The 24,180-nt window shown below is 49.4% G+C and overlaps 1 protein-coding gene across 4 annotated transcripts in view; it reads right to left on the reverse strand.

Moving 5' to 3' along the window:
• The window catches only part of TTC7A (tetratricopeptide repeat domain 7A), a 140,371-nt gene extending 116,222 nt beyond the window's left edge, over window positions 1–24,149 (reverse strand). For 2 of the 4 annotated variants that reach the window (XM_078349405.1, XM_017964344.4), the window contains exons 1-3: window positions 23,665–24,149; window positions 14,204–14,367; window positions 7,346–7,514 (exon numbers count right to left, since the gene is read on the reverse strand). In XM_078349405.1, coding sequence (XP_078205531.1) covers window positions 7,346–7,514; window positions 14,204–14,367; window positions 23,665–23,848 — 517 coding nt within the window. In that variant the 5' untranslated portion in view covers window positions 23,849–24,149. Of the gene's footprint in view, window positions 1–5,732; window positions 5,791–7,345; window positions 7,516–14,203; window positions 14,368–23,664 lie in introns of those variants that run through there. The other 2 variants (XM_078349406.1, XM_078349408.1) reach the window with 2 other exon arrangements.
• Between the last annotated feature and the right edge of the window lie 31 nt (window positions 24,150–24,180).

The following is a 24,180-nucleotide window of genomic DNA, read 5'->3' on the forward strand; positions in this document are numbered from 1 at the left end:
CCCTAGAGAAGATTGTCCTAGACAGCGTGCTGACCCATAGGTGAGCCTGATTTGAGGGAGAAAAGGCTGCACTGCACCTCACAGTGTAGTGACCTGCAGCCAAAGTTCTAGAACACCAGCCAAGAGAGACACCCTGAGCCTTACTGCAGGCTCTCCACTCTGGGCCCTCTCCTGGGGCCCACCTGGCCCTAACGCTCATTCCCAATCCCTCCCACACACACGTCTCTCAGCTCCAAGAAGTGTGATTACACTGCACCTCCAAACAAGCCACCTCCCCTGGTTTCCCCTGGGGTTTCCCTTTGGACTTCTCTTGCTGGAAGGCACCTCTTCCACTGGACTATAGGTGATTCATCCTCAAGTTCAGGCTCACCGCCCAGCTCACCTGTGAAGGCTCCACAACTAGCTGGATCTCACCTCCCTCTGCAAGAGTGCTACAATCGAACAATCACTCCTTGGGCATCAGGGACAAGCCCGACCCGAACACTGGAGTCAGAGAGAGCAGAGTCCACATCCCGACCCTGACATTACTGGTGTAACCTGAGGTGAATCATTTCTGCCTGCGCTCTGGGGCTTTGCCTCCACACCTTTCACCTACTTTCGTAACTGCACCCTGGTTTTCCTTTGAAGAACTATTCCTGCATCTCAATCCACAAGACTCAAGTGGGGGAAATCCCACCCTTGGCACCAGCCCAGTAACCTTGGTACTGGGCACAATAGGCTCCAGGGTGGGCATGAGACCAAGCTAGGTCCACAAGAAGCTTGCCCAGGCACTCTCTCCTTCTGAGATTGTGGGTGCCATGCTGTAAGAACCATGTATACCTGAGTTGCTGAGGAAGACCTCAACAGACCTTGCTGAGCCCAGATCCAGCTATGCCTGATGCCATGCTACTCCAGCAACCTTCTAGTTACAAGGGCCCATAAATATCCAGTCCTTCCTCCTTTTTGTTGCTACTTTTCCAACTAGTTGGAGTCGCTGTTTTGTCATTACAACCATAAGGCTGATTATACAGAAACTGATCCCCAGAGGCATGGTGTCTGAGATGACAATTCCTGAAATACACGATTGGCTGGGCTGAGGTCAGGTGAGGCAGTGAGGCCTTCACCATCTCCCAGCTGAGAAACTGGAATTCCAGCTATACAGCAGCAGCACCAGCAGCTGGAATGCAGCCTATTTTGTCTTGAGGTGAGACCTTGGGCATGTGGTGGAACACTTTGGGATACTGGCCTCTGCCAGATGCTTCCTGGGGCCCATGCTAAGTCCTACAAAAATAAGCCTTCTAAGCATCACTCCTGGCAGTCCCTCTGAATAAGAAAGCGTTGTCTGTATAAAACAATACAAGACAGCTGAGAGTTAAGTCAGATAACAGGAGTTAGAAATTCTCTGTCCTTGCTGAAGGCAGTGCCAGAGGAGACAAGGGGACCAGACTCCATTAGGAGACAAGGCTGAAAAGGTGTGAATCCCTCCCTATGCAAACTTCACATGGACCCCCTGCTGCAGTTCTCACTGCACTGCAGGAGAGCCAGGGCATGTGCCCCACAGCCCATTGCTTACCCATTGCACTGGGGGCTGAGGGGGGCTGGGGGTCAGGCGGCTGAGAGTACTTCTGAGGCCTGTTGCTGAGCAACAGAGCCTCGAGGCCTGGATCTACATCTATGGACTTTGAGTCAACACAAGCTTTGGCTCTAGGTTCTCACCATGAAGATAATGCAATGCTAATTTGCCAAAGACTTATTACTACGGAGTTTTAGGGAGCTGCAGAGCCAGACCCCAAACCTGGCAAACAAACCCTTGCAATCTTCAACCCATAAAGTAGGTTCAAGTGTTCTACTCCCATCAGGGGCTGGGCTGCCCAGAAGCAGCAGCCCAGAGGGCACTCTTCACAAATGCCCCTTTCTGGTGGCCAAAGGGCCAAGAGTCAAGGCAGAGCTTCCCATGGGACAGAACTGGGGATAGCCATATGGCTGAGACAACACAGCCAGGCAGGAAGTCTGCCATATTGCCCCAGCAAGCCATGGCAGGAGCAGCAGACTAGCCACTCTGGGGTCTTCCTCCCGAGTAGCTGCTTCTCCTGGAGCTGCATCCCTTCAGGAGCAGGCTTTGCCCACCTGCCTGCCACTCCCTCAAGAGAAGCAACTTTAACTGTTGATCTTGGCATCTCCAGCAGGTGCTTGCTGAATCAACTGCTGACAAATTTTACTTCCAGGAGGTGGGCTAGGAGCCTTGGGAGATACAACTGCAGGAGCTCAGACACTCGGCTGAAGGAACATACAGACCCCTAACTGGAGAGAATGGCCATGCATGCTGGGCTGAGGTCCAAGTGAGGTGGGAAGAGGGAGATGATGCTGCAGGCTGAACAACCAAGGGAAGCCCCTGGCACCTGAACTGTGTTGGGGGAGAATGTAAGGACACAGCTATGCACAGAGTGAAGAAAAAAGGCAAAGACAATGTCCCAAGAAGTGAAGGGAAGAACTTCATAGATTATATTGGACACCAGGAGCAGACCTTATTATACTGACAGGTGGGGATTCAGGAAAGGAGAGAGGGAGATTGATTGAGGGTACAAAAGGAATGACTACCTGTACTCAAGAGGCTTGGAATTCAAAGGAAAGCAGGGCTCACAGCCATGAGCACATGGGTTCTGCCAAGCGGTGGGTAGCACTGCAGACAGGCCATCCTAGAAGGGCCTTGAAACTAAAGCATTCTAGATTATTTTTGGTTTTTTGAGACAGACTCTTGTTCTGTCACCCAGGCTAGAGTGCAGTGGTGTGATCTCGGTTCACAGTAACCTCCACCTCCCAGGTTCAAGTGATTCTTCTGTCCCAGACTCCCAGGTAGCTGGGATTACAGGCGTGTGCCACCATGCCCAGCTAATTTTTTGTACTTTTTTTTTTTTCAAAGTAGAGACAGGGTTTCACCATGTTGGCCAGGCTGGTCTTGAACTCCTGACCTCAAGTGATCCTCCTGCCTCAGCCTCCCAACGTGCTGAGATTACAGGCATGAGCTGCTGTGCCCAGCCTAGAGTAAATAGATGTTCTCTCTTTACCAAACTAGGATGGTAATGAAGCTGTTTCGTCTGAATATATATCTGTCACCTGTACCTGGAAACGTTTCCTTTCTAGGGCCTTCCCCTGATCTGACATGATTGATTGGTCAGGGATCAGAGGGCTAGCAGAAGTTACAAGGGGGCCACAGCAGGGCCCAGGGAATGGGGTAGGAGAGGAGTGGGCTTCTATTCTAGACCAAGATGACTGATGTTAGGTTGAAATATAAAGCAAATGTTCCGAATAACTCATCCACAGACACTACATACACAAATGGCCCTGGGAAAGCAAATGCCAGGAAAATGGTTGCGGTTGTAGCCCCTACTCAAGCCAGGGCTGAAGGAGTCCTAGAGAGGAGAAAGTCCTCATCTATGTGACCCATCTTGGAGGCAACTGTAATTTGCCTCCCAGCACCTTCGGGTGGACTCCTCTGTTACAGGCAGGACACAAGCTTTAGAGACATCCTTCTGGCCAAATGCTACTTACAGGCTGCGTGAACTTCCTCAGCTTCTTCATCCTTAAAATGGGCATAACAACCACCTCCCATGTACAGAGTAGAGATGAAGGTTAACCATCAGTCAACAACTATTTATTAAACAAGTGTTTCCAGGGCAGTGTCTCACCAACTATAATGTATGTACACATCACCCGGGAACATTGTACGGTGTAGATTCTGATTCAGTGGGTTTGGGGAGGGGCCCTGCAAACTCCTGGGTGGTGCACATGTGATCATCCCACCTCCCCCCATACCCCCGTATGCACACACATCAAAGACATACATCAGAGGCTCAGCTTCCAGAGGGAGAGGTCTGTATCCCACATTTCTGGGAATGCCACCAAATGTCAAGTATACCAGAGGAGCTCAGAAAATTGGTATTTGGGAAATGAAGAACCAAACAGGGCATTCTGACAGGCAGGGGAGGGGCCTTCAACTCTGCCCAGGCCCCACAGGTGACCTGGGAGCATTTGGCCACAGGACAGGGCATTACTGAGCAACAGGTCAACATGACAGCTTCTCTGCAGCCAGGAGCAGCTGAAGGCAGGACTGGGGAGGAGGGCTTCTTCTTCCAGAGTCAGAGCCTCTAGCAGGACCCAGCCCACCTCCCAGGCACCACCAAGAGGCTCTAAAACCCAGTCGTCTACTGGCTGGACCCAGTCAGTCTGAGCATATGTGTGACTCAAATGTTAGGGGACCAGGAGTGCTAGTGGATGGGCACAGACCACTCAGACATGAAAATGACGTCTTCCCATGAAGGTGTTAAGTTTCTATCTTAGTGGGAAACATGTGGTTTTTCTACTGTTTCTAAACAAATGTGACAGACAATAACTGTTTTCCCCTCAGAGAAGGCGGAGGTCATGTACTCCCCACATCTTATATACACAAATATACATGTGATGTCTCTGCACTCTGGCTAATGAAAACCCAAGACTGCTGCAAACTGCCCCTTCACTGAGGCTCCCAGGTTGATGTCTAACGCCTCCCTGGGAATCAGAAATCATGTTTGGATGTAACATACAAATGCACATTTCAGAGAAATGCTGGGCCTTTGTGAGTGACACCTCACAGGGTCACAGTACAAGTCCCTCTGCCCTGATGGGGAAAGAGGGTGAGGGGAATGTGTTTTTATGCCTTTTGAGGGTGGGGGTAAAGAGACCCAGAGCCTGCTCCTGACTCCCCTAAAAAGAACAGCAGCTCCATGTTGGAACCGCTCCATGCTGGGGCTCCCAGAGTCTCCCAGCCTGGCCAGCTCAGGCTCCCCTGTGACACACAGGCCCTGTCCTTCTTCTCCAGTCAGGTGTGCCAGAGACCCAGACTCCCTATCCCACTACAGAGTACCAAACAGAACCACAGAGCAGACTGCTGTGAAAAATGGCCAGTCAAGCCATGGCCTAATACTCTGGCCAGGAGTGCTGAGTGTGGGTCAGTCAGGCTGCTGCAGGCCGCACAGCGTCAAATGGAGCCTAAGACCAAGAGGCTGCCTGGGACAGAGGAGCTTAATACAAACCACATGCTAACTGATGTCCTGGGTAAACTGCTACATTTTTGTCACCCTCTGTTTCCTCAACTGTACCATGAGGGCTAGGCCTGGATCACTTGATTCCTTTCATCCTAGGATTCTCAGCAACAGTATCAAAAGCTCCAGCTGCCCGGGTTCAAACCCTGCCTCTGCCACTTCCTGTGAGACCTCGCATGAGTCACCTCACTTCTTCCAACCTTAACTCCTCATCCATGACACAGAATGAGGGGAACACCACAACAGGGTTACTGTGGGGACTCAACAAGGGCCTACCTGGTATGGAGGGGAGCTGAATAAATATCAGCATTCTGTGAACTCTGTGGCCCCTGCTGCCACTGCCCTCATGCTCATAGATGGAGTCAGGACCAATGACCTGTGTCCTCAGCCCCTGGAGGGTGTGGCCTCTACTGTATGCATGGGGAGAGAGTATCCCCCAAACCTAGGCAGATCAACATCGTGCACACCCTGTAGCCACATGCATGGTCTCAAGCACACGCAGGGTCAGGCAAACCTCAGCATGCCAGGCAGCAGGCATGGTCACTGCAGCAGAACAGGGAGGAGGACAGGCAGAGAGGAGGCAGGCAAGGGGGAGGCCACGTGCAGTCACTGGGGAACAAGAGCTAGCACAGCCCACGACCAAGCAGCCTGAGCCGGCAGGGCCCAGCTCCTTACCTCCCCTGCAGGACCTCTGACCACCAGGACTGTGTTCCCCCAAGAAGCTGGAGGCATGCTGGAAAGAGGAGAGAGCAGGAGACAGGGGGCAATCTGTCCTGAGCCACGCTCAGGAGAAAGTCCCGGAAAGGAAGCCCAAGGAAGGGGGTTCCGCTCAGGGCTTCCATGGCTGAAGGGGTTTCTAAGAGACCCAAAAGACCCAAATGACAAATGCAGATCACTCCTAAGACTGGCCTGTGCCAGAGGTGCAGAGCGGGGGATAAGAGAGCAAAGGGAGAAGACCACTCATAGACCGGGCGGTCCCAGACAGGAACCTGCCCTCCAGCCGCTGGCACTGGGGCCACCCACAGTGACCATCTTGCCAGGTTTCCTGGCATGGTGAGGACCCAACGGAAAATGAATCCAAGGATCTGGGGTGGGCGAACCCCCTCAGGAAATCCCACCACCCAGAATCAAGGAGGGTGTGCCTTCCACAGATATCACAGTTCACTCCTCCTGGGACTCAGAGGGGACAGGGGAAACTGAGTGTGTTGCAGGGGCCTTGGAGGACTCATATTCCAAGGCCAGCTTCAGAGCATGGAGTTTCTCATCCTGGCTCCACCATGAATCTGGGTAACTTTGGGCAAGTTATCCTCTCTAGGCCTCAGGTTCCCCACATACAAGATGGAGATAATGTCACTATGTATAATAGAGGATGTCACATACTCTACAAATGCCAGGCACCAAATCCCCGCTGAGCCACAGGCATCTTTTCTAGACTTTCCTCTGGGGGTTGGTTTGTGCTGCATAGGAAGACAATCAAACATCCAAGATTCCTGACAGCAGGCTGAGCAGAGGGGCTCCCGCAGCCGGGGATCCAGGGAAGGAGGAGCCTGAAGCACAAAGTTCGGGGTAGGTTGACTTTAACACTGAACACATTTGGGGTCCAGTTAAATGGCACAAATTTCCCCAGCTGGGTTGTCCACAGTCCCCTCATGAAATTCCTAAGTCACTGACCCATGACCCCTAAATCCCCTCCAGAGCACCCCTTGCCCATGGAATGCTGAGAGCACCTCCAGAAACTGGTTGTGACCTGTTCTTCACTGGGTCTCAGCCCCTGCTCCCTGGGCCACTCATGGCAGGTGCCCAACAAATACCTGAGGAGTGGCAGACTCTTACAGCGTCCAGTACCTGCTCTGGGGCCAGCACCAATCAGCAGAGCCAGCCTGCCAGTGAAAGGTCATACTTTGTAAGCCTTTCTCAACCTGGCAACACAACTCCACTGATGCCTCTTGGTCATGGTAACCCTGGGAGGGCAAGTATTACAACTGTGTCTTCGAGACAAGTAAACTGAGGCCAAAGAAGGTGAAGAGGTGATTGCCCAAGGGCACACAGTAAGATAATCATTGTTGACAGAGCCAGGGTGAGAATCGGGAGTCTCCTAACGTCCCCAGTCAGGCACCAGGCAATGTCAGCATGGCTGGTTGCCACCAGCGTCCACCTTGGACACCAGTGCCTGGGCATGGGCACTACCAGGGGTGAAGAATCTGGACATGAGCCCAGCAGGGCCCTGGGAGCCAGAGTGCAATGAACTGCACACAGTATAGGAAGCCCAAGCCGGCGCCCACAGCTACCTTTGATGACAAAAGCCTCTGACAGCAGCCGCATCTGATACAGGGGCTTGTTCTCCATGGACATGTCATCAATCCCAGCACGTGCGTACATGCTGATGGCATCTCGGTATGAGCCCTCCACGTAATGCAGTTTGCCCAGGATCAGCATGGCCTCACACATGTACTGTGGCTGAAAGGACAAGGACATGTTAGCAGTGCCTGCCCCAAAAGTACCTTGGGGTGAACACCCCCCACTGAACCTTGACCCTGCTTGCCTTAGACCCTGCTTAGAACTCCCCTCCTCCTCTGGGAACAGCTCCTCTCTCTCACCTGCAGTCTGTAGCCTACACCGTGGCTCTCAATGAAATTCTCATATGAGTCCCTAATTGTTTCATCTGTGTGTGAGTCCCCCAACAGGACTCCAGAGACCTTGCACACTGGGCCCCATCTTCCCTCTCCTGAAGCCCCCCAAGGACTGCAGCCCAGGGGGGCACTCAGAAGCTCAGGTATGTATTCTGAACACAAGTGGGGAGTCAGAGACGGAGCTAAGTTTTGTGGCGTCCCAGGCTTATCATCTTGGGGGTCCTCTTGTGTACCTATATATGCAAATCATAATTAAGTGAAAGGCCTCAGAAACAGCCTGTGGGGACCCTGAAGTGGCCTCCCCTCACAGTGGCGGAGGGAGAGATTGAGGAGGAGAGGGCCTGCTGTGTCACCATCCTCTTCCTATCAGAAATCGGTCAAAGTACAAAATTACGGAGGCCGAAAGTGGCTGAATTTAAGCCTGTTTTCTTTTCCCTCCTTTCTTAAAAGCTGCTTATATCTCAATCTCCACCCCACAGAGGAACTCTCAGGGCATACAAATACCTGAGGAGTGGCAGACTGATCAGCCTTTATCACCCCTACTCTGGCTTGGGCTCCTGTGCTGCTGCCTGAGGGAGGCTGAGCTGGCCCTGGGCTGTGCCACTCTGGTGCATGAGTTCTGACCTTGGATATGGGCCCAGTTCCCCTTGTGACCTCCCACCTCTTCAGGCCATTTGCTCTTGCCCCCTGCCTCTGTTCCCGTGCTCAGCTGGCCCACAGTACCTATGGGTCAGGCCCTCCTGCTACCAACCTGTCCATAAAGCTCCCCAGAGATGTAGCTCTGGTCCCACCCCTGGCCTCTGTTCACTGGCAGGAAGGTGCTGCCTCTGTCTCCCTGCAGGGGGGTAACAGTCTGGGGTCCTGCTGACCCCAGGGTGAGCCTCCAGCACTCCCTACCATCTTCTGCCCTCTCAGAAGCCAAGAGAAATGGAGCATGGAACAGCCAGACTCCAGGGAATCCAAATATTCCTTCCCTACTGGTCCTTCTGGTTTTGTGAATCCATATTCCTCTTTCGCCTTTGCTTCCTCAGGTCCCCTTCCCCCCTGGCCTAGCCAGATCCTCTTCCATCCTTGGGGGCCTTGCTCAGGCCCACCTTCTCCTGGAAGCCTCCCTGACTACCAGGGAGCTCCCTTCAACTGAACTCTTGCAATGCCTCTACTAAGTGGGTCCACTCAGCCTCTGCATGCCTGACCTGCTCTATTAATTAACTCTCCAAAGCTGAATCTTTTGAGGGGATTTGCTAGTCTCCCCAGATAGGCCACCCATTCCCTGGGCCAGGGCCACAGATTACACATCCCAGAGGTATGTGGCCCACAGTCCTTCCAAGCTGGGCAGTGACTCTGCGTTCCCTGCACTGGTCTCAAGCCACGGGCTCATTTCCTCCCTGCTCAGGCTGTGTCTTCCTCGTGGGTAAGGGAAAGATAATAACATCTACTCCGAACCACCTATCACAGCAATGCTGAGAGGATTAATGGGGCAAAGTCCAGTAAAGAGCTTTGAACTTTTCTTTGGAAAAGAGCAGGATAAATACAGGGTATGAGTAATGATCATTATTCTGCACATGGAGACAAGGGCAGCAAGGCACAGAAGGACACATTTCATGCATGCTGTTGGGGTGTGGCTATCGGTGGTTCCCGGAGGACCAGTGGCAGTTTACAACAGAGCTTCCACCAAGCTGGGGAAAAATTAGACAATGCAGGGCATGTTTTATAAAGCTGTATTTACACTATTTAAAAAGATGCTCGGCCAGGCGGGATGGCTCAGGCCTGTAATCCTAGCACTTTGGGAGGCCAAGGCAGGCAGATCACCTAAGGTCAGGAATTTGAGACCAGCCTGGACAACATAATGAAACCCAGTCTCTATATAAGATAAAAAAATTAGCCATGTGTGGTGGTGGGTGCCTATAATCCCAGCTACTCAGGAGGCTGAGACAGAAGAATCGCTTGAACCCAGGAGGCAGAGGTTGCAGTGAGCCGAGATCACGCCACTGCACTCCAGCCTAGGTGACAGAGCCATCTCAAAAAAAAGGAAAAGAACAAAAAGCTCTTAGTTCTGAAAGAAAATCCACCTTGCCCTTCAATGCTAAGCTGTTTTTTCTGTTATGACACAGTGAGAACAGAAGATGGCATCGTTCTGCTGCTATTTTTTGCTTTTTTAATGTCCTTACTTAGCAGCATTGAGTCTGCTGCACTCTGTGGGACCCTTGCATTTGAATGTGAAATGTTCTTGGTCTGTCAGTCCAATACTCAGGGAACCAGGGAACCGAACCCCTAGCCCAGCAGAAAGGTACCATGCAGGAGGTAGCTTAACCAGGGGAACAGGCCCTCTGCTATATTCCTTTTGTGCCTCACTGTCCCTGTCAATAGAAAGGGAAAAAGGACTTCATGGAGATACCCAAGTATGAGGAAAGAACAGATGAGGAAATACTTCACAGACTAACGTGGGAACTATAAAAGTGGGGGTGTGATCATCATCCTTCACATGAATCCAACTTTCTCAGTCATTATTTCATTTCCACCCCAACCACCAAGAAGTGAGAGAGAGAGTATTAGAACGTGGGCTGTAGACACCAAAGGCCTGGCTGTAGAGTGTGATCATCTTTCTTGGGTCTCAGAAATGGGGCTTGGCAGGGCACAGTGTAATTCCAGCACTTTGGGAGGCTGAGGCAAGAGGATTGCTTGAAACCCAGAATCTGAGACCAGTTTGAGCAACATAGTGGAAACCTGTCTCTACAAAAAAATTTTTAAAAAAGAAAGAAAAAGAAAAAGAAATGGGCTAATAGTAAATATCATTGCAGAAGGTTCCTTGGAGGACTCCATGGGAAGGTGCAAGGCCTCAACCTAGTGGAGAATAGGGCTTACTTAGGACAAGTGGCTTGTTTTCACTGATCTCTGCAAAACTGAGCTGTACACGGTTTTAGAGATCACCAAGAGGAGGGGGTTTCAAGCTTCCCCAAGGAGAGGCCTCAGGACCCACCTCTCCCAGCTCTACTTCTCACCCAGCAGAGCTACTTGGACGCACAGGAATCCACCTGAGACTGCATCAGCTGCCAAGAAAGGTCACGCTAACTACAACCTGATCTTTGGGGGGTGACATAGAGAATACACAAACAATGGCCAGGTGTGGTGCTCACTCCTGTAATCCTAGCACTTTGGGAGGTAGAGGTGAGAGGATTGCTTGAGCCCAGGAGTTTAAGACCAACCTGAACAATGTAATGAGACCCAACCACTACAAAAAAAATTAAAAATTAGCTGGGTGTGATGGTGCGTACCTATAGTCCCAGCTACTCAGGAGGCTGAAGCAGGATGATCACTTGAGCCCAGAAGGTCAGCGCTGCAGTGAGCCACGTTCACACACTGCACTCCGGGCTGGGTGAAGAGTGAGACCCTGTCTCAAAAAAAGATTCCCACAAATGACATTTAATATATTATTTTACAGATCAACATTAAGTTTTTGGCTCTGGGCCGGGTGCAGTGGCTCACGCCTATAATCCCAGCACTTTGGGAGGCAAAGGCGGTGGATCACCTGAGGTCAGGTGTTCAAGACTAGCCTGGCCAACATGGTGAAACCCCGTCTTTATAAAAATAAATAAATAAATAAAAAAGTTTTTGGCTCTGGCGTGGATAACAGTAAATTTCTCCACATTATTGGTGCCTATGTACGTCTTTGTTTAACAAAATATGGTAAAATTTGTATTTAATAAATGGGATTTGGTAGATAAAATAGTTGTCACAACAATACATGCAGTTACCATTCAGCCAATTCAAAGAATGAGACAATATTGGCATGAAGAAAACTCTAAATAAACGTTCTTAGTGAAAAATATATGTCCTACAACTCTATGAAAAGAAAACTCTATATGTGTATGTATGTCTGTAAATGCACAAAGAAAGGCATAGGAGATGCACATCAAATACTGACCAGTGTTCAACTCTGAGGATGAGTGTGGGCATGAGAGTGTGGGTGGAAAATAACTTTTTGTTTTTTAAAGACAGAGTTTCATGGTAGTTGTCCAGGCTGGAGTGCAATGGCACAATCTTGGCTGGCTGCAACCTCTGTCTTCTGGGTTCAAGCAATTCTCCCCCCTCAACCTCCTGAGTAGCTGGGGCTACAGACGTGCACCACCATCCCTGGCTAATTTTTGTATTTTTAATAGAGATAGGGTTTTACCATGTCGGCCAGGCTGGTCTCGAACTCCTAACCTCAGGTGATCCAACTGCCTCGGCCTCCCGAAGTGCTGGGATTACAGGTGTGAGCCACGGCGCCAGGCCAAACTTTTAGACAGGACTCACTCACTCTGTCACCAAGGCTAGAGTGCAGTGGCATGAACACAGCTCACTGCAGCTTCAACTTGCTGGGCTCAAGTGACCCTACAGTCTCAGCCTCTTGAAGGTAGCTGGGACCACATGTACAAGCCACCACGCCTGGCTAATCAAAAAAACATTTTCATAGAGATGGGGTCTCACCATATTGCCCAGTCTGATCTCAAGTAATCCTTCAGCCTCACCCTCCCAAAGTGCTAAGACTATATAGGCCTGAGCCATAGGCCAGGCAGGACTTTTATTTATCATTCAAATTGCTTAATTGTTGACTGGATTTTTTACAATAAGCCTGAATCACATTTATTTTAAAAACAATTTTTTAATATTTAATTTGATATTTAATTATTAATTTAATATTTTTTAAATGAAAAGAGGTCTTGGTGGGAAAAGTCTCAATCCCACCAATCTGGTCCAAGTCTTTTGATCAGCAGATAAGAAACTGGAAGGTCTGTGGGGTCAAGGGATGTGCTCAGGGTCAAGCAGGTATTTTAACCCAATACAAAACTCCTAGTGCTGCAATACCTGTCAAGAAGCCTAAAAGCAGTAACCTTAAACTTCTAGTACATATTCCCCTCTCCCTGCACCCTTTCCTTTCCCTCCCTTACAGAACAAGCCCTGCATATCCTGGCCTGGTGTTCCAGTCCACTCTTACTAGCCCCAAAGTACCTTTACAACCTAACTACCCACCAGTCCCTTTTGCTCCTGTTAACCAACTTTAATGAGATTCTTCATAAGAGGAACCCTGAGGTTACACACTGCTTCCTTAGCTTGAAATGCTTAGCCATATCTCTGTGTCCCCCAACCTTGTCTAGATCCAGCCCCAGAAGGATCCAATTCAGAGTCTGCTCTCTGCTTTCCCCCAAAGAACATCCCTCTCAGACTTGCTTCCTCAAGGATGCCACTCCTATCACGGTCCAACTTGGAGGAAGGCTATTTATTTGCTGATAGGACTTATCTTACCAAAAGACCTGCTAGATTTGTCTTGATTGCCCTAAGACATGCTAGATTTGTCTTGATTGCCCTCAGAGTACACAACACAATGCCTTGCACACAGTAGGTTGGAAGAAAAGGTTTAAAAAAGTGAATATATTATTTCAGAATATCTCTTGAAAAATCAGCTGGGGGCAGTGCCTCATGCCTATAATCCCAACACTTTGGGAGACTGACGCAGGAGGATTGCTTGAGCCCAGGAATTGGAGATCAGCCTGGGTAACACACTGAAAGAAGAAAGAAAGAAAAGAGAAAGAAGGGAAAGAAGGGAAAGGAAGAAAGGATGACAGGAAGACAAGAAAAAAAGAAAGGGAGAGAGAGAAAGAAAGAGAAAGAAAGATCACTTCTTTAAGTTTTATCTTTTTTTTACCCCCTCCCCCTCCTCTTTGAGTTTCTAATGACATACCTATGCCCCTGTTATAGCTCAGGATACATCGTAATCTAGAATAGCCACAGCCTCAAACTTGGATGCACACAGGAATCACCAGGAGAGCTTATTAAAATGCAGATTCTAATTCTTCATTGCATTTCTAACCATGCTGGTGAGTGGACCACATTTTGAGCAGCAAAGTCCAGAGAAAGTTGTGACTAGACTCCTTCTGGGATGAAGACGTGGGTCCTCCACCTCCCTTCAGTGTCTTGCACTCAGTGCTTGATAAATGCACGTGGACTTAAATGGGCTTAACCTGTTATGGAGTTCTTAATATGTGCCTGGCCTGAGAGCCCCCGACCCAAGGAGCCCAAAGGGCCAGGCACATATTAAGTCAACCAAGCACTGTCCAACAGAAATATAATGAAAGCCACAAATGTGAACCACATGCATAATTTAAAAATTGCTAGTAAGATTTTTTTAGTCTCACTGAAAAAGGTAAAAGGTGAAATTAATTTTAATAACATATTTTAACCCAATATATCCAAAATATACCACTTGAACATGTAATCAACATAGAAAGTTAGTGCTTGTTTACATTCTTTGTTTTGTACTAAGTCTTTGAAACGTCGTGTATGCTTTATACTTAGAGCACATCTCAATGTGGACTAGCCATACTCCACATGTAGCCAGTGGCTACTGTAAGTGCAAAGGCAGTTTGTAAGAGAGACTTGTTGCTCAGGTGACCAAATGACCCAGGGAGGACTGGACAGCAGATGGGAGGCAAGACAGACCAGGAGAGGAGGTCTCAGGTTCGAAGGCTGACAACTTACCGAGAGCCTCCCGTGGTTAAGGATACTGCTCAGATAATTTTTGGCTTCACTCATCTTCGGTTCATTCTTCTCCAGCAAAGGGATGGAGTCTTTTATTTTGGCGTGGTTCTCCTTCAAACACTGCTCCAGGAGGGCCTCGGCCAGCAGCAATTTCCCAAAGTCATCTGAAAAGCAAAGTAGGGATCAGAGCAGCAATCCTCTGAACAAGGTGGATATGGAGAGGGGTGCACAATCCTGGACCTACCCAACCACCCCTACCCAGCTTATAATGACTCAGGTCTGAGAAAATAAATGCACATTTTCCATAAATTTAAACAGTCTTTAAATAAAAGACACAGGCATTCTACTATGGTCACAATACAAATTGCCCCTTTGGGTTTGTTTTCTGCTGTAGTTTAATGGTTGGGAAGGCAGAGTTCCCAGGACTTGGGGACAAATTCCCAGAATTTTGGAATTTAAAATAAGGGACGAAGTCATACATATGCCATGCTATGGATAATAAGTTCTTAAACCAAGAAGGAATTCTCCCTACATGATTGAAGAAGAAAAATATATGAAGTGGCTTAATAATGTACTTTTACATGCTCCTAATTTTTACATAACAGTAATTGATTTTCTCCACTTTTTTTCTGAGATGGAGTTTTGCTCTTGTTGCCCAGGCTAGAGTGCAATGGCATGATCTCAGCTTACTGCAACCTCTGCCTCCCAGGTACAAGTGATTCTCCTGCCTCAGCCTCCCGATTAGGTGGGATTACAGGCATGCACCACCAAGCCTAGCTAATTTTGTCTTTTTAGTAGAGGTAAAGTTTCATCATGTTGATCAGGCTGGTCTTGAACTCCTGACCTCAGGTGATCCACATGCCTCAGGCTCCCAAAGTGCTGGGATTACAGGCGTGAGCCACGGCGCCCAGCCAGTTTTCTCCATTTTTAAGTTAAAAAAAAAAACAAAAAAAACACAGAGTCTCATTCTGCCACCCAAGCTGGAGTGCAGTGGAATGATCATGGCACTGCCAGGCTCAAGTGACCCTCCTGACTCAGCCTCTCAAAGTGCTGCGATTATGGGTGTCAGCCACTGCACCATCCCCGTTTTTAAGGTAATTTGACATGACTCAGGGATAACCTAGCAGCCATAGCAGAGTTAGGTGGGAAGCAGGTCTACTTGTGTGCCAAGGCAAATCCTCGAACATGTTTAATACCTGCACTTTCTGGAGGTCTCTCACATATGGTAGCTCATTTGCATCCCCCATCTCCTGGTAGGTGGTTTTATACTGCCTGGTTTAGTGAGCGCAGTGGCTCACTCAACCAAGTGAGCTCACTAAACCAGTGGCTCACTAAACCTGTAATCCCATCACTTTGCGATCCCAGGGCAGGCAAGTGCTTGAGGTCAGGAGTTTGAGAATCAGCCTGGCCAACACGTCAAAACCCCGACTCTACTAAAAATGCAAAAATTAGCTGGGCATGGTGATGGGCACCTGTAATCCCAGCTACTCGGGAGGCTGAGGCAGAACTGCTTAAACTCAGGAGGCAGATGTTACAGTGAGTTGAGATCGTACCACTGCACTCCGGCCTGGGCAACAAAGTAAGACTGCCTCAAAAAATAAAAATAATATACTGCTTGGTTTATTTGCTGCCTCCCCCTACCACACTGAAAGCTCATCTTGTTACCACCAGATTCCTGCTACCTACAGCAGAGGCGGCTCGAGCACAGGAGGCGGGTGCTCAGTCAAGTGTGGTTTCACCATGGTTCTTGGGTGGATGTGCTTACTGCCCCTTCCAGCAACTGGGGAGAGGAGAAGGCCCACCATTCAATATAGGGACCCAGTAAATACCTGTTGAGTGAATTGGATCCTCTCAACTTCCCCAAGAGGAAGACATTAGGCTCGAGAGTTAAGTGCCAATCCAAAAATGTCCCAAGGAATGCCTGCCTGGTGCCATCTTTCTCAAAGTGCTCTTTTTGCTACCAGTATGGTGTTCTCAGATCTACAGGGCTGCCATTCCCTCCTCACTCTCAGGATACCACAGATTGCTCACATCGCATAGCCACAGGTTCAAAACTGCATGCCTTAGCTGGGCACGGCAGTGCACGCCTGTAGTCCCAGCTTCTTGGGAGGCTGAGGTGGGAGCATCACTTGAGTCCAGGAGTTCAATACCAGCCTGGGCAACATAGGGAGGCTTCGTCTTTAGAAAAACACAAAGTACTTAATGCCTCTGAAGAAGAGTCTCTCACCATAAAGGAGATTCCCCACAAAGAACAGTTCTAAAGCCCAGAATCCCAAGAACGCCGTCACAGGAGGTTTTGTTCTGAAGGCACCTATTATGGGATCCTTTGCTACCTACCTTATGACTTTTAAAATTAACATTTTGAGGAAATGGTCAAAAAACTACCTGGTTCAAACTATCATCCATTGCTGACAGACTATAAGTTATAGTCTGCCTCAGACTATAAAGACTATAGTCTGCCCACCTCAGATTATAAAAACGAATGAGACTTTAGGGTAATTTGGCAACATACGTCAAAATTATTTTTGCACCTTTCCCTAGACCCAGTCAGTCAGAGTGGCATTCCAGAGCCCTGGGCCTCGGGGAAAGTTGCTCCCAACTTCTAACCTGCTTTGCATCTGTAAAGCCAGGGGTGGAGTTTGAAGCCAGAGCTTAAAGAGGGAAACGAGGGCCTCGGGATGTTGGCCTCACCCCTAGCTGGTCTCTGACCCATTGCCCCCCTTTTTTTGCACACTGGCAGGGCTCACGGACACCGTACCCAGCCCACAACCTGCTGCCGCGCCACCAGACAGCACCATCGGGGCACCATGCCATCGGTGACCATCCCGTGCAGCTCTGCCATCCACCTGCCTGGACCAGAGCTCCCCACTTGAGTGAGCTCCTCGGCTGAGTGCTTTTCATGCCAAGAGAAACCAGCTTCCTCCCCAGAGCATGCCCCTTTGGACCCAGGCTGCTCCAAGTGTGGCTGCCCACGGCCTGCTGCGGCTCTCAATGCTTGTGATCCAATCCCAAGGAGAGGAGAGCAGAACTTAAGAGTACATGTTTAGAAATTTGACAGAGTAATTTTAAATCTTTCAAAATCTAATAATAAAAAATTAGGAGGTAGTTCTTTGTGTATTTTCTTTCATTTTTCTAGTAATTCATTTTTATTATACTTTATGGAAGTATCAGAGCATAACGAATTGGGCATTTATTTTATCTTGAGACAGGGTCTCTGTTGCCCAGGCTGGAGTGCAGGGGCACGATCTCAGCTCACTGCAACCTCCACCTCCTATGTTCAAGTGATTCTCCTGCCTCAGCCTCCTGAGTAGCTGGGACTACAGGCACACTCTACCAAGCCCAGCTAATTTTTTTGTCTGGTCTTGAACTCCTGGGCTCGAGTGATCAGCCCGCCTTAACCTCCCAAAATGCTGGGATCACAGGCATAAGCCACTGTACCTGGCCAGACTGGGAATTTAAACAAAACAAAATTGATCTTTCACCACAAATCTGTAAACCATAAGACTGACTGACTGTGAAAGAGGCACTAATATTTGTTGAGGGCTTAGTATGTATCAGACACTTTTTTATATAGCATCATTTCATCTGTATAGCCCTGAAAGGTGGATATTATCCCAGTTTTATAGATGATAATGAAGATATGCAATATTATTAGGGTCACAGCCAGTAATAATAATAAAACATAACACAGCCAAAAACGCCCTGTCTCTCCTGCATCCCATGCAGAGCAGAGCTGCTGGTAATTTCAAAATAAACAACCGTCTTAACAACTGAAAAGAGTACATTAAAAGCTAGTTGTAATGGCCGGGCGCGGTGGCTCAAGCCTGTAATCCCAGCACTTTGGGAGGCCGAGGCGGGTGGATCATGAGGTCAAGATATCAAGACCATCCTGGTCAACATGGTGAAACCCCGTCTCTACTAAAGATACAAAAAATTGCGTGCCTGTAATCCCAACTACTCGGGAGGCTGAGGCAGGAGAATTGCCTGAACCCAGAAGGCGGAGGTTGCGGTGAGCCGAGATCGCGCCATTGCACTCCAGACTGGGTAACGAGCGAAACTCCGTCTCAAAAAAAAAAAAAAAAAAAAAAAAGATACAAAAAATTAGCTGGGCATGGTGGCGCGTGCCTGTAATCCCAGCTACTCAGGAGGCTGAGGGAGGAGAATTGCCTGAACCCAGGAGGCGGAGGTTGTGGTGAGCCGAAATCGCGCCATTGCACTTCAGCCTGGGTAACAAGAGCGAAACTCCGTCTCAAAAAATAAAAAATAAAAGCTAGTTGTAAATCCAAGGACAGGGATAAGAACTGTCCTCACCTTCATATACCCGTGACTTTCAGGCTATTTTGTTGACTGACACTTCAGGTCCCTCTCAGGAGGCTTTCTGCCTGCCCCTTGCACCCCCAACTCAGTCTATTTGTGTTTGTTTACCAGACACTCAAGAAGCAGCAGAAGTTCACTTTCTTTTCCTCCTTTGCTCAACTCTCCTTCTCCCTGCCCTACCTCTCTCTTCCCTTCCTCACTTCTTTCCATCCAGCTATTTTCAACTGTCCAGTCTATGGAACCGAAGGATGTTTCAGAATTAGAAGTTCTGGACTTTTAGTTGTTAAGCAAGAATTCAGACCTGGTGTGGTGGCTTATGCCTGTAATCCCAGCACTCTGAGAGGCTGAGGTGGTAGGGCTGACTGAGACCAGGAGTTAGGGACCAGCCTGGTCAACATAGTAAGATTCTGTCGCTACACACAAAAAAATTAGCCAGGCTTGGAGATACACGCCTAGAGTCCTAGCTACTTGAGAGGATGAGGTGGGAGGATGGCTTGAGCCCAGGAGTTCAGCACTGTAAGGAGCCATATGATTGCACCACTGCACTCCAGTGTAGGCAGCAGGGCAAGACGCCATCTCCAGAAAATTAAAAAAAAAAAGAAGAATTCAGGTGGATAAAGGCTTCTCTGTCCTTCCAAAAGCAAAACAAGTCGCCTTTTATCATCCTGTTGTCCAAAACCAACTCCCTATCCTACTTCTGGTGAAGTGCTGCAGCTTTCCTCTGCCCAGGGGCGTTTAAGAAGACTTTTCCAACAGACCTATACTGAATCCAACTCTGGGTGCTGATTCTTCGGCCCTGCTCAGCACCCTGACCTCAGCAGAGCTCCAAAGCCCCACTTACTGGCCAGCCAGTCTCACAGCCCAATCGTGTTTGGAAGGCCTCAGAGCCTGCCTACCTTCCTTACAGCCCTTTCAGCTCACATCCCCTCCAGGCCTCTCCAAGAATGCCAAGTCACAAGGACACCCTTCAAGACCCCATGTTTGGATGACAGTAATCCCTTCTCCACAACTCGCCAGTTGTTCCCAGTCAGGAAACATGGGTCTAGCCAGCCAGGCCAGGGTTCAGACCAGGCCCTTCCCCACTGGGGCAATCAGAGGTACAGTGGTTTCTGCAGCTGCACACCTCCCAGAACTATAGAGGGCTGGGACCTGCCACTTATAGCCAGGAGGAAAAGACTGAAACTAGCAAGCAGCCATTTGCTTTGAACAAAACCCTTGAAACTGAAGAAATGTTGAAAACAATTTCCAGTCTTAAGAAAAAAAAATCATTCTGCTAACAAAAAAGGTAGGGGGGCAGGGGTGGTGACTACAGATTAACGAGACTCAAAGGCTGGGCAGGGTGGCTCACACCTATAACCCCAGCACTTTGGGAGACCAAGGCAGGAAGATTGCTTGAGTCCAGGAGTTCAAAATCAGCCTGAGACCACATAGTGTAATCCTATCTCTACAAAAAATAAAATTAATCAGGTAGCCGGCACAGTGGCTCACGCCTATCATCCCAGCATTTTGGGAGTCCAAGGTGGGTGGATCAGAGGTTAAGAGATTGAGACCATCCTGGCCAACACGGTGAAACCCCATCTCTACTAAAAATACAAAAACTAGCTGGGCATGGTGGCACGTGCCTGTAGTCCCAGCTACTCAGGAAGCTGAGGCAGGAAATCACTTGAACCCAGGAGGCGAAGGTTACAGTGATCAAGATCACGCCACTGCACTCCAGCCTGGCAACAGAGCAAGACTCCATCTCAAAAAAAAAAAAATTTAACTGGTGTGATGGCGTACATACCTGTGGTCCCAGCCACTTAGGAGGCTGAGGCAGGAGGATCATTTGAAATTTTCATAACAAAATGCTGGGTGGAGTAGAGAGACCTAACCTCACAAGCAAGTGCAATGTGTGGCCTAATTTATATCCTGACTCTAATAAACTAATTGTAAAATGTAATTGTTAGATTTTTTAAGGTGTAATAATGGTACAGTGGCTATTTAAAAAGAGTTCTTATTGCTGGGTGTGATCGCTCACACCTGAAATCTCAACACTTTAGGAGGCCAAGGTAGGAGAACAGCTTGAGCCCAGGACTTCGAGGCCAACTTGGCAATATAGCAAGACTCCATCTCTATAAAAAATTTGAAAATTAGCTGGGTTTGGTGATGAGTGCCTGGGGTATGTTGCCTGGGCTGGTCTCGAACTCCTGGCCTCAAGTGATCCTCTTGTCTTGGCCTCCCAAACAGCTCGACTACAGATGTGTGCCACCATGCCTGGTTAACTTTTTTTTGGGTGGGGAAAATAGAGATGGGATCTCACTTTGTTGCCCAGGCTGCCCTTCCTTCTAGTCAGGAGGCTGAGGTGGAAGTATCCCTTGAGCCCAGGAGTTCAAGTGTGTAGTAAGCTATAATTGTACCACTGCTCTCCAGTCTGGGTGAGCTAGCTCCCATCTCTAAAACAAACAAACAAACAAAACAAAAGAAACACACAAAAAACAGAGTTCTTATTTAATAAATACATACTGAAAAACTGAAATGTGGAAGAGAAATGGGTTGAATATAGCTCAGATAAGACTTCATGAGTTCATAATCACTGCAGTTGGTTGATGGATACATGTGACTCATTCTTTAATTTTCTTTTATGTTTTGAACATTCTTCATAATAAAGTTGTTTTTTAACCACTCAGATGGGCTCTTTGTTCTTATATGAACAAACCCCAGCACAGCAAGCAGAACTCTGGGGTTCCCCTGCTCCATCCTGACCAAATCTAGACCGGATGTGAGCAAGAAGACAGTAGCAAGCACTTTACCCCTGGTTGGGTGGCGAGGAGCAACCTCAGACAGGGAAAGGGTACAGGGGACTATTCTGCTGAAGCATCCCCTATCTTTCACCCCCCCCACCCAGATCAGAAAGAGGCCCCACAGCTCATCCTCCCCTTCCACACTCCTGAATCTACCTTCTGGGAGCGACTTTTCATTTCTGTAGGAAATATCAGATACCACTGGACCTCAAGTCCTCAGTAAAACGGATCTCAGAACCTCTCTCAAATTCTGTTAACTGTTGACGCCTCAGGTCACTGACTCATAAGAGTCTAACAGGCCAGGTGGGATGTTAAGAATCTCCCTTTTGGGCTGCAGGAGGGTCTGCATCAAATCCTAAAAAAGAATAAGCGCTCAATCCCTTGAGTGATCAAGGAACCCTGAGAGAAAGGACCAAAACAGCAGTTAATACAAACAATGTTCTAAGCATGGGCTTTGGGAGGCATTTGTTTTCCTTCCTCGTGTTTCTGTGTGTGCATATGTGTGTATGACTATGTGTCCCAGTGGAGTGCATGCTTTGTGATACTGTATCTGGATTTAACAGTGGGAGAAAAATCATTCACAGACCCCAAAACTGGCAGGAGAGACCCTCCATCTCCTTCCTTATACTGGACAGTTCCCACAGTGAAGTCGGCCCAGGCTCCATGTCCCCAACTCTGACATTAGGAGACTTGTCAGAGTCTTGGCAGAGAATCAGACTTGAGTACAGGCTTTACCACATCATATTATGTGACCTCTCTGGGCCTTGGTGTCTCTATGTCTAAAATGGGGACAATAACTCTTGCCCTCCTAACAGGGTTGTCTACAAGAATTTTAAAAACAGACAAAGTGGCCAGGCACAGTGGCTCATACCTGTAATCCCAGCACTTTGGGAGACCTAGGTGGGCAGAATGCTTCAGCCCAGTTGGAGATCAGCCTGGGCAACATGGCGAAACCCGGTCTCTACTAAAACTACAAAACTTAGCCAGGTATGGTAGCCCGCATCTGTAGTCCCAGCTACTTGGGAGGCTGAGGTGGAAGGATGGTTTGAGCAGAGGAAGTTCAGGCTGCAGTGAGCTGAGATCACACCATTATACTCCAGCCTGGGTAACAGAGAGAGACCCTGTCTCAAACAAAACAAAACAAAAACCCAAAAAGCAATTGAAAAAAAAATCCCATAAACAATTGCCCGCTGATCACTTTCTTGCCTCCCCATTCACTGTGGGAGCTCTTCAAGGGCAAGGATTTTGAGGGGTACATTTTTGAGAGGTAATAGTGCAACTGATTTAAAGGGTATACTCAGAAACCTGAGCTCAAATCCTGGTTCCACAACTTAGTGGCTAGATGATCAAGTTATTTAGTTGCTCTGTACCTCAGTTTCCTTATCTGTAAAGTGGGACAAACCAGAGTACCTGGTTCCTGGGGTTGATTAAAGTGCTCAGGACAGTGTGAGGCACACAGGAAGCACGAGATTAAGTGTTGGCTATTACTATTATTATCATGATCTGTCCCTCTCAGAGCCTTCTGCAGGCTGGGCAGTCTTTAAAAACTCTTTATATCTGTATTTATTTGTTCTTTGCCTCCTTCTGCAAAGCCTCCTAAGTGATTGTGCCCACAGAGAGGGACTCAGGGAGGGTGAGCTGAAGGCCCCAGGAACAGGATCTGAGGTTAGAGACTCGGGCGGGGTGTTCCCTGCTGCCACATCAGGGTGCTTTCCCGCCCCAGCACAGGAGCCCGGCCCAGCCAAACCAGCCCTACCGCTAAAGCCACCGACTGCAAGAGCTGGATGTGTCCTGAGATCGCCGCAGATGAGGAAACTGAGGCTTGCCAAGCCTCTTCCCCATTTCTCCACCACCCCAGCCTGAAGCCCGTCAAACCCTCGCCCCTGTCTGCTGTGGACGGAGCTCCGTTTTCAACTTTACTCTCAAGAAATGGACAAAGAAGAGACAGACACACTTCACCTGATGAAGTTTAGGGCCATCCCACCCTCGGACCCTTGGGAGGCTGAGGTGGAAGGATGGCTTGAGCCGAGGAAGTTCAGGTTGCAGTGAGGGGCTGAGTCCAGCCTATGCACCAATCTCATAACGTGCAGATACCACCATTTTACGGTAGACGGAGTTACCCACATGATCCTAAAAGGCAGAGAGCAAAAGCCGTCTCTCCCTTTTCCCCTAAGCCCCCAACCTGCCTGTGGTTTTCCTCTTGCGGCAGAAGGGCCTTCCTAACTATCCTGGCTGCTCTTAAGACCAGCACTGTGGGCGGGCAGGCGGCCGTTGCCGGCCGAAGACGGTCGGGTCGCGCTTCCTGGAGGAGGCGGTGCGTTTCGCGCGCTCGCTGCCGGCGAGTCAGCCCCTTCCCTCACTCACCGGTGTCGGGAGAGGCGAACGCGGCGCTCGGGCTAGCTCGCTTGCTGCCTCCGCTGCCGGGCATGCTCAGCGTCTGCAGCTGCCGGACCAGCTCCGGCATGCGGTCCCAGTGGCCCTCGGCGCGGCAGCGGTCCAGCTCGCTTTCCACCTTCAGGTGGGAGCCGTGCGCGCCCTTCGCAGCCATCTTCTCGCGGGCGCTGTCATGGAAGGTGCGGCCGAGAAGTGGAGACCCGGTCGGGGGCGGCGTCCCGGCTGGGGCGCGCTCGCTGGCTGGGTCGACGGGGGCGCAGAAGGTAGCAGGGGCCCGGGCGGTAGCGGGGGCCCGGGCGGCGGCAGGCGAGCAGCAGCAGCAGCAGCACTCAGCGAACCGCCTGGCGCCTCCGGGCTGTGGCTCCGGCTGCGCGGCCCAGACGCGTCCAGGAGCAACCTCCGCCTCTGCTGCAGCAGCTCCTGGCGCTGCCGCCGCCGCCGCCGCCGCAGCCTCTGCCAAAGCCTCCGCCCCGGGCCCAGGCTCCG

The sequence above is a fragment of the Callithrix jacchus genome, chromosome 14 (assembly GCF_049354715.1).
Source record: "Callithrix jacchus isolate 240 chromosome 14, calJac240_pri, whole genome shotgun sequence".
NCBI lineage: Eukaryota > Metazoa > Chordata > Mammalia > Primates > Cebidae > Callithrix > Callithrix jacchus.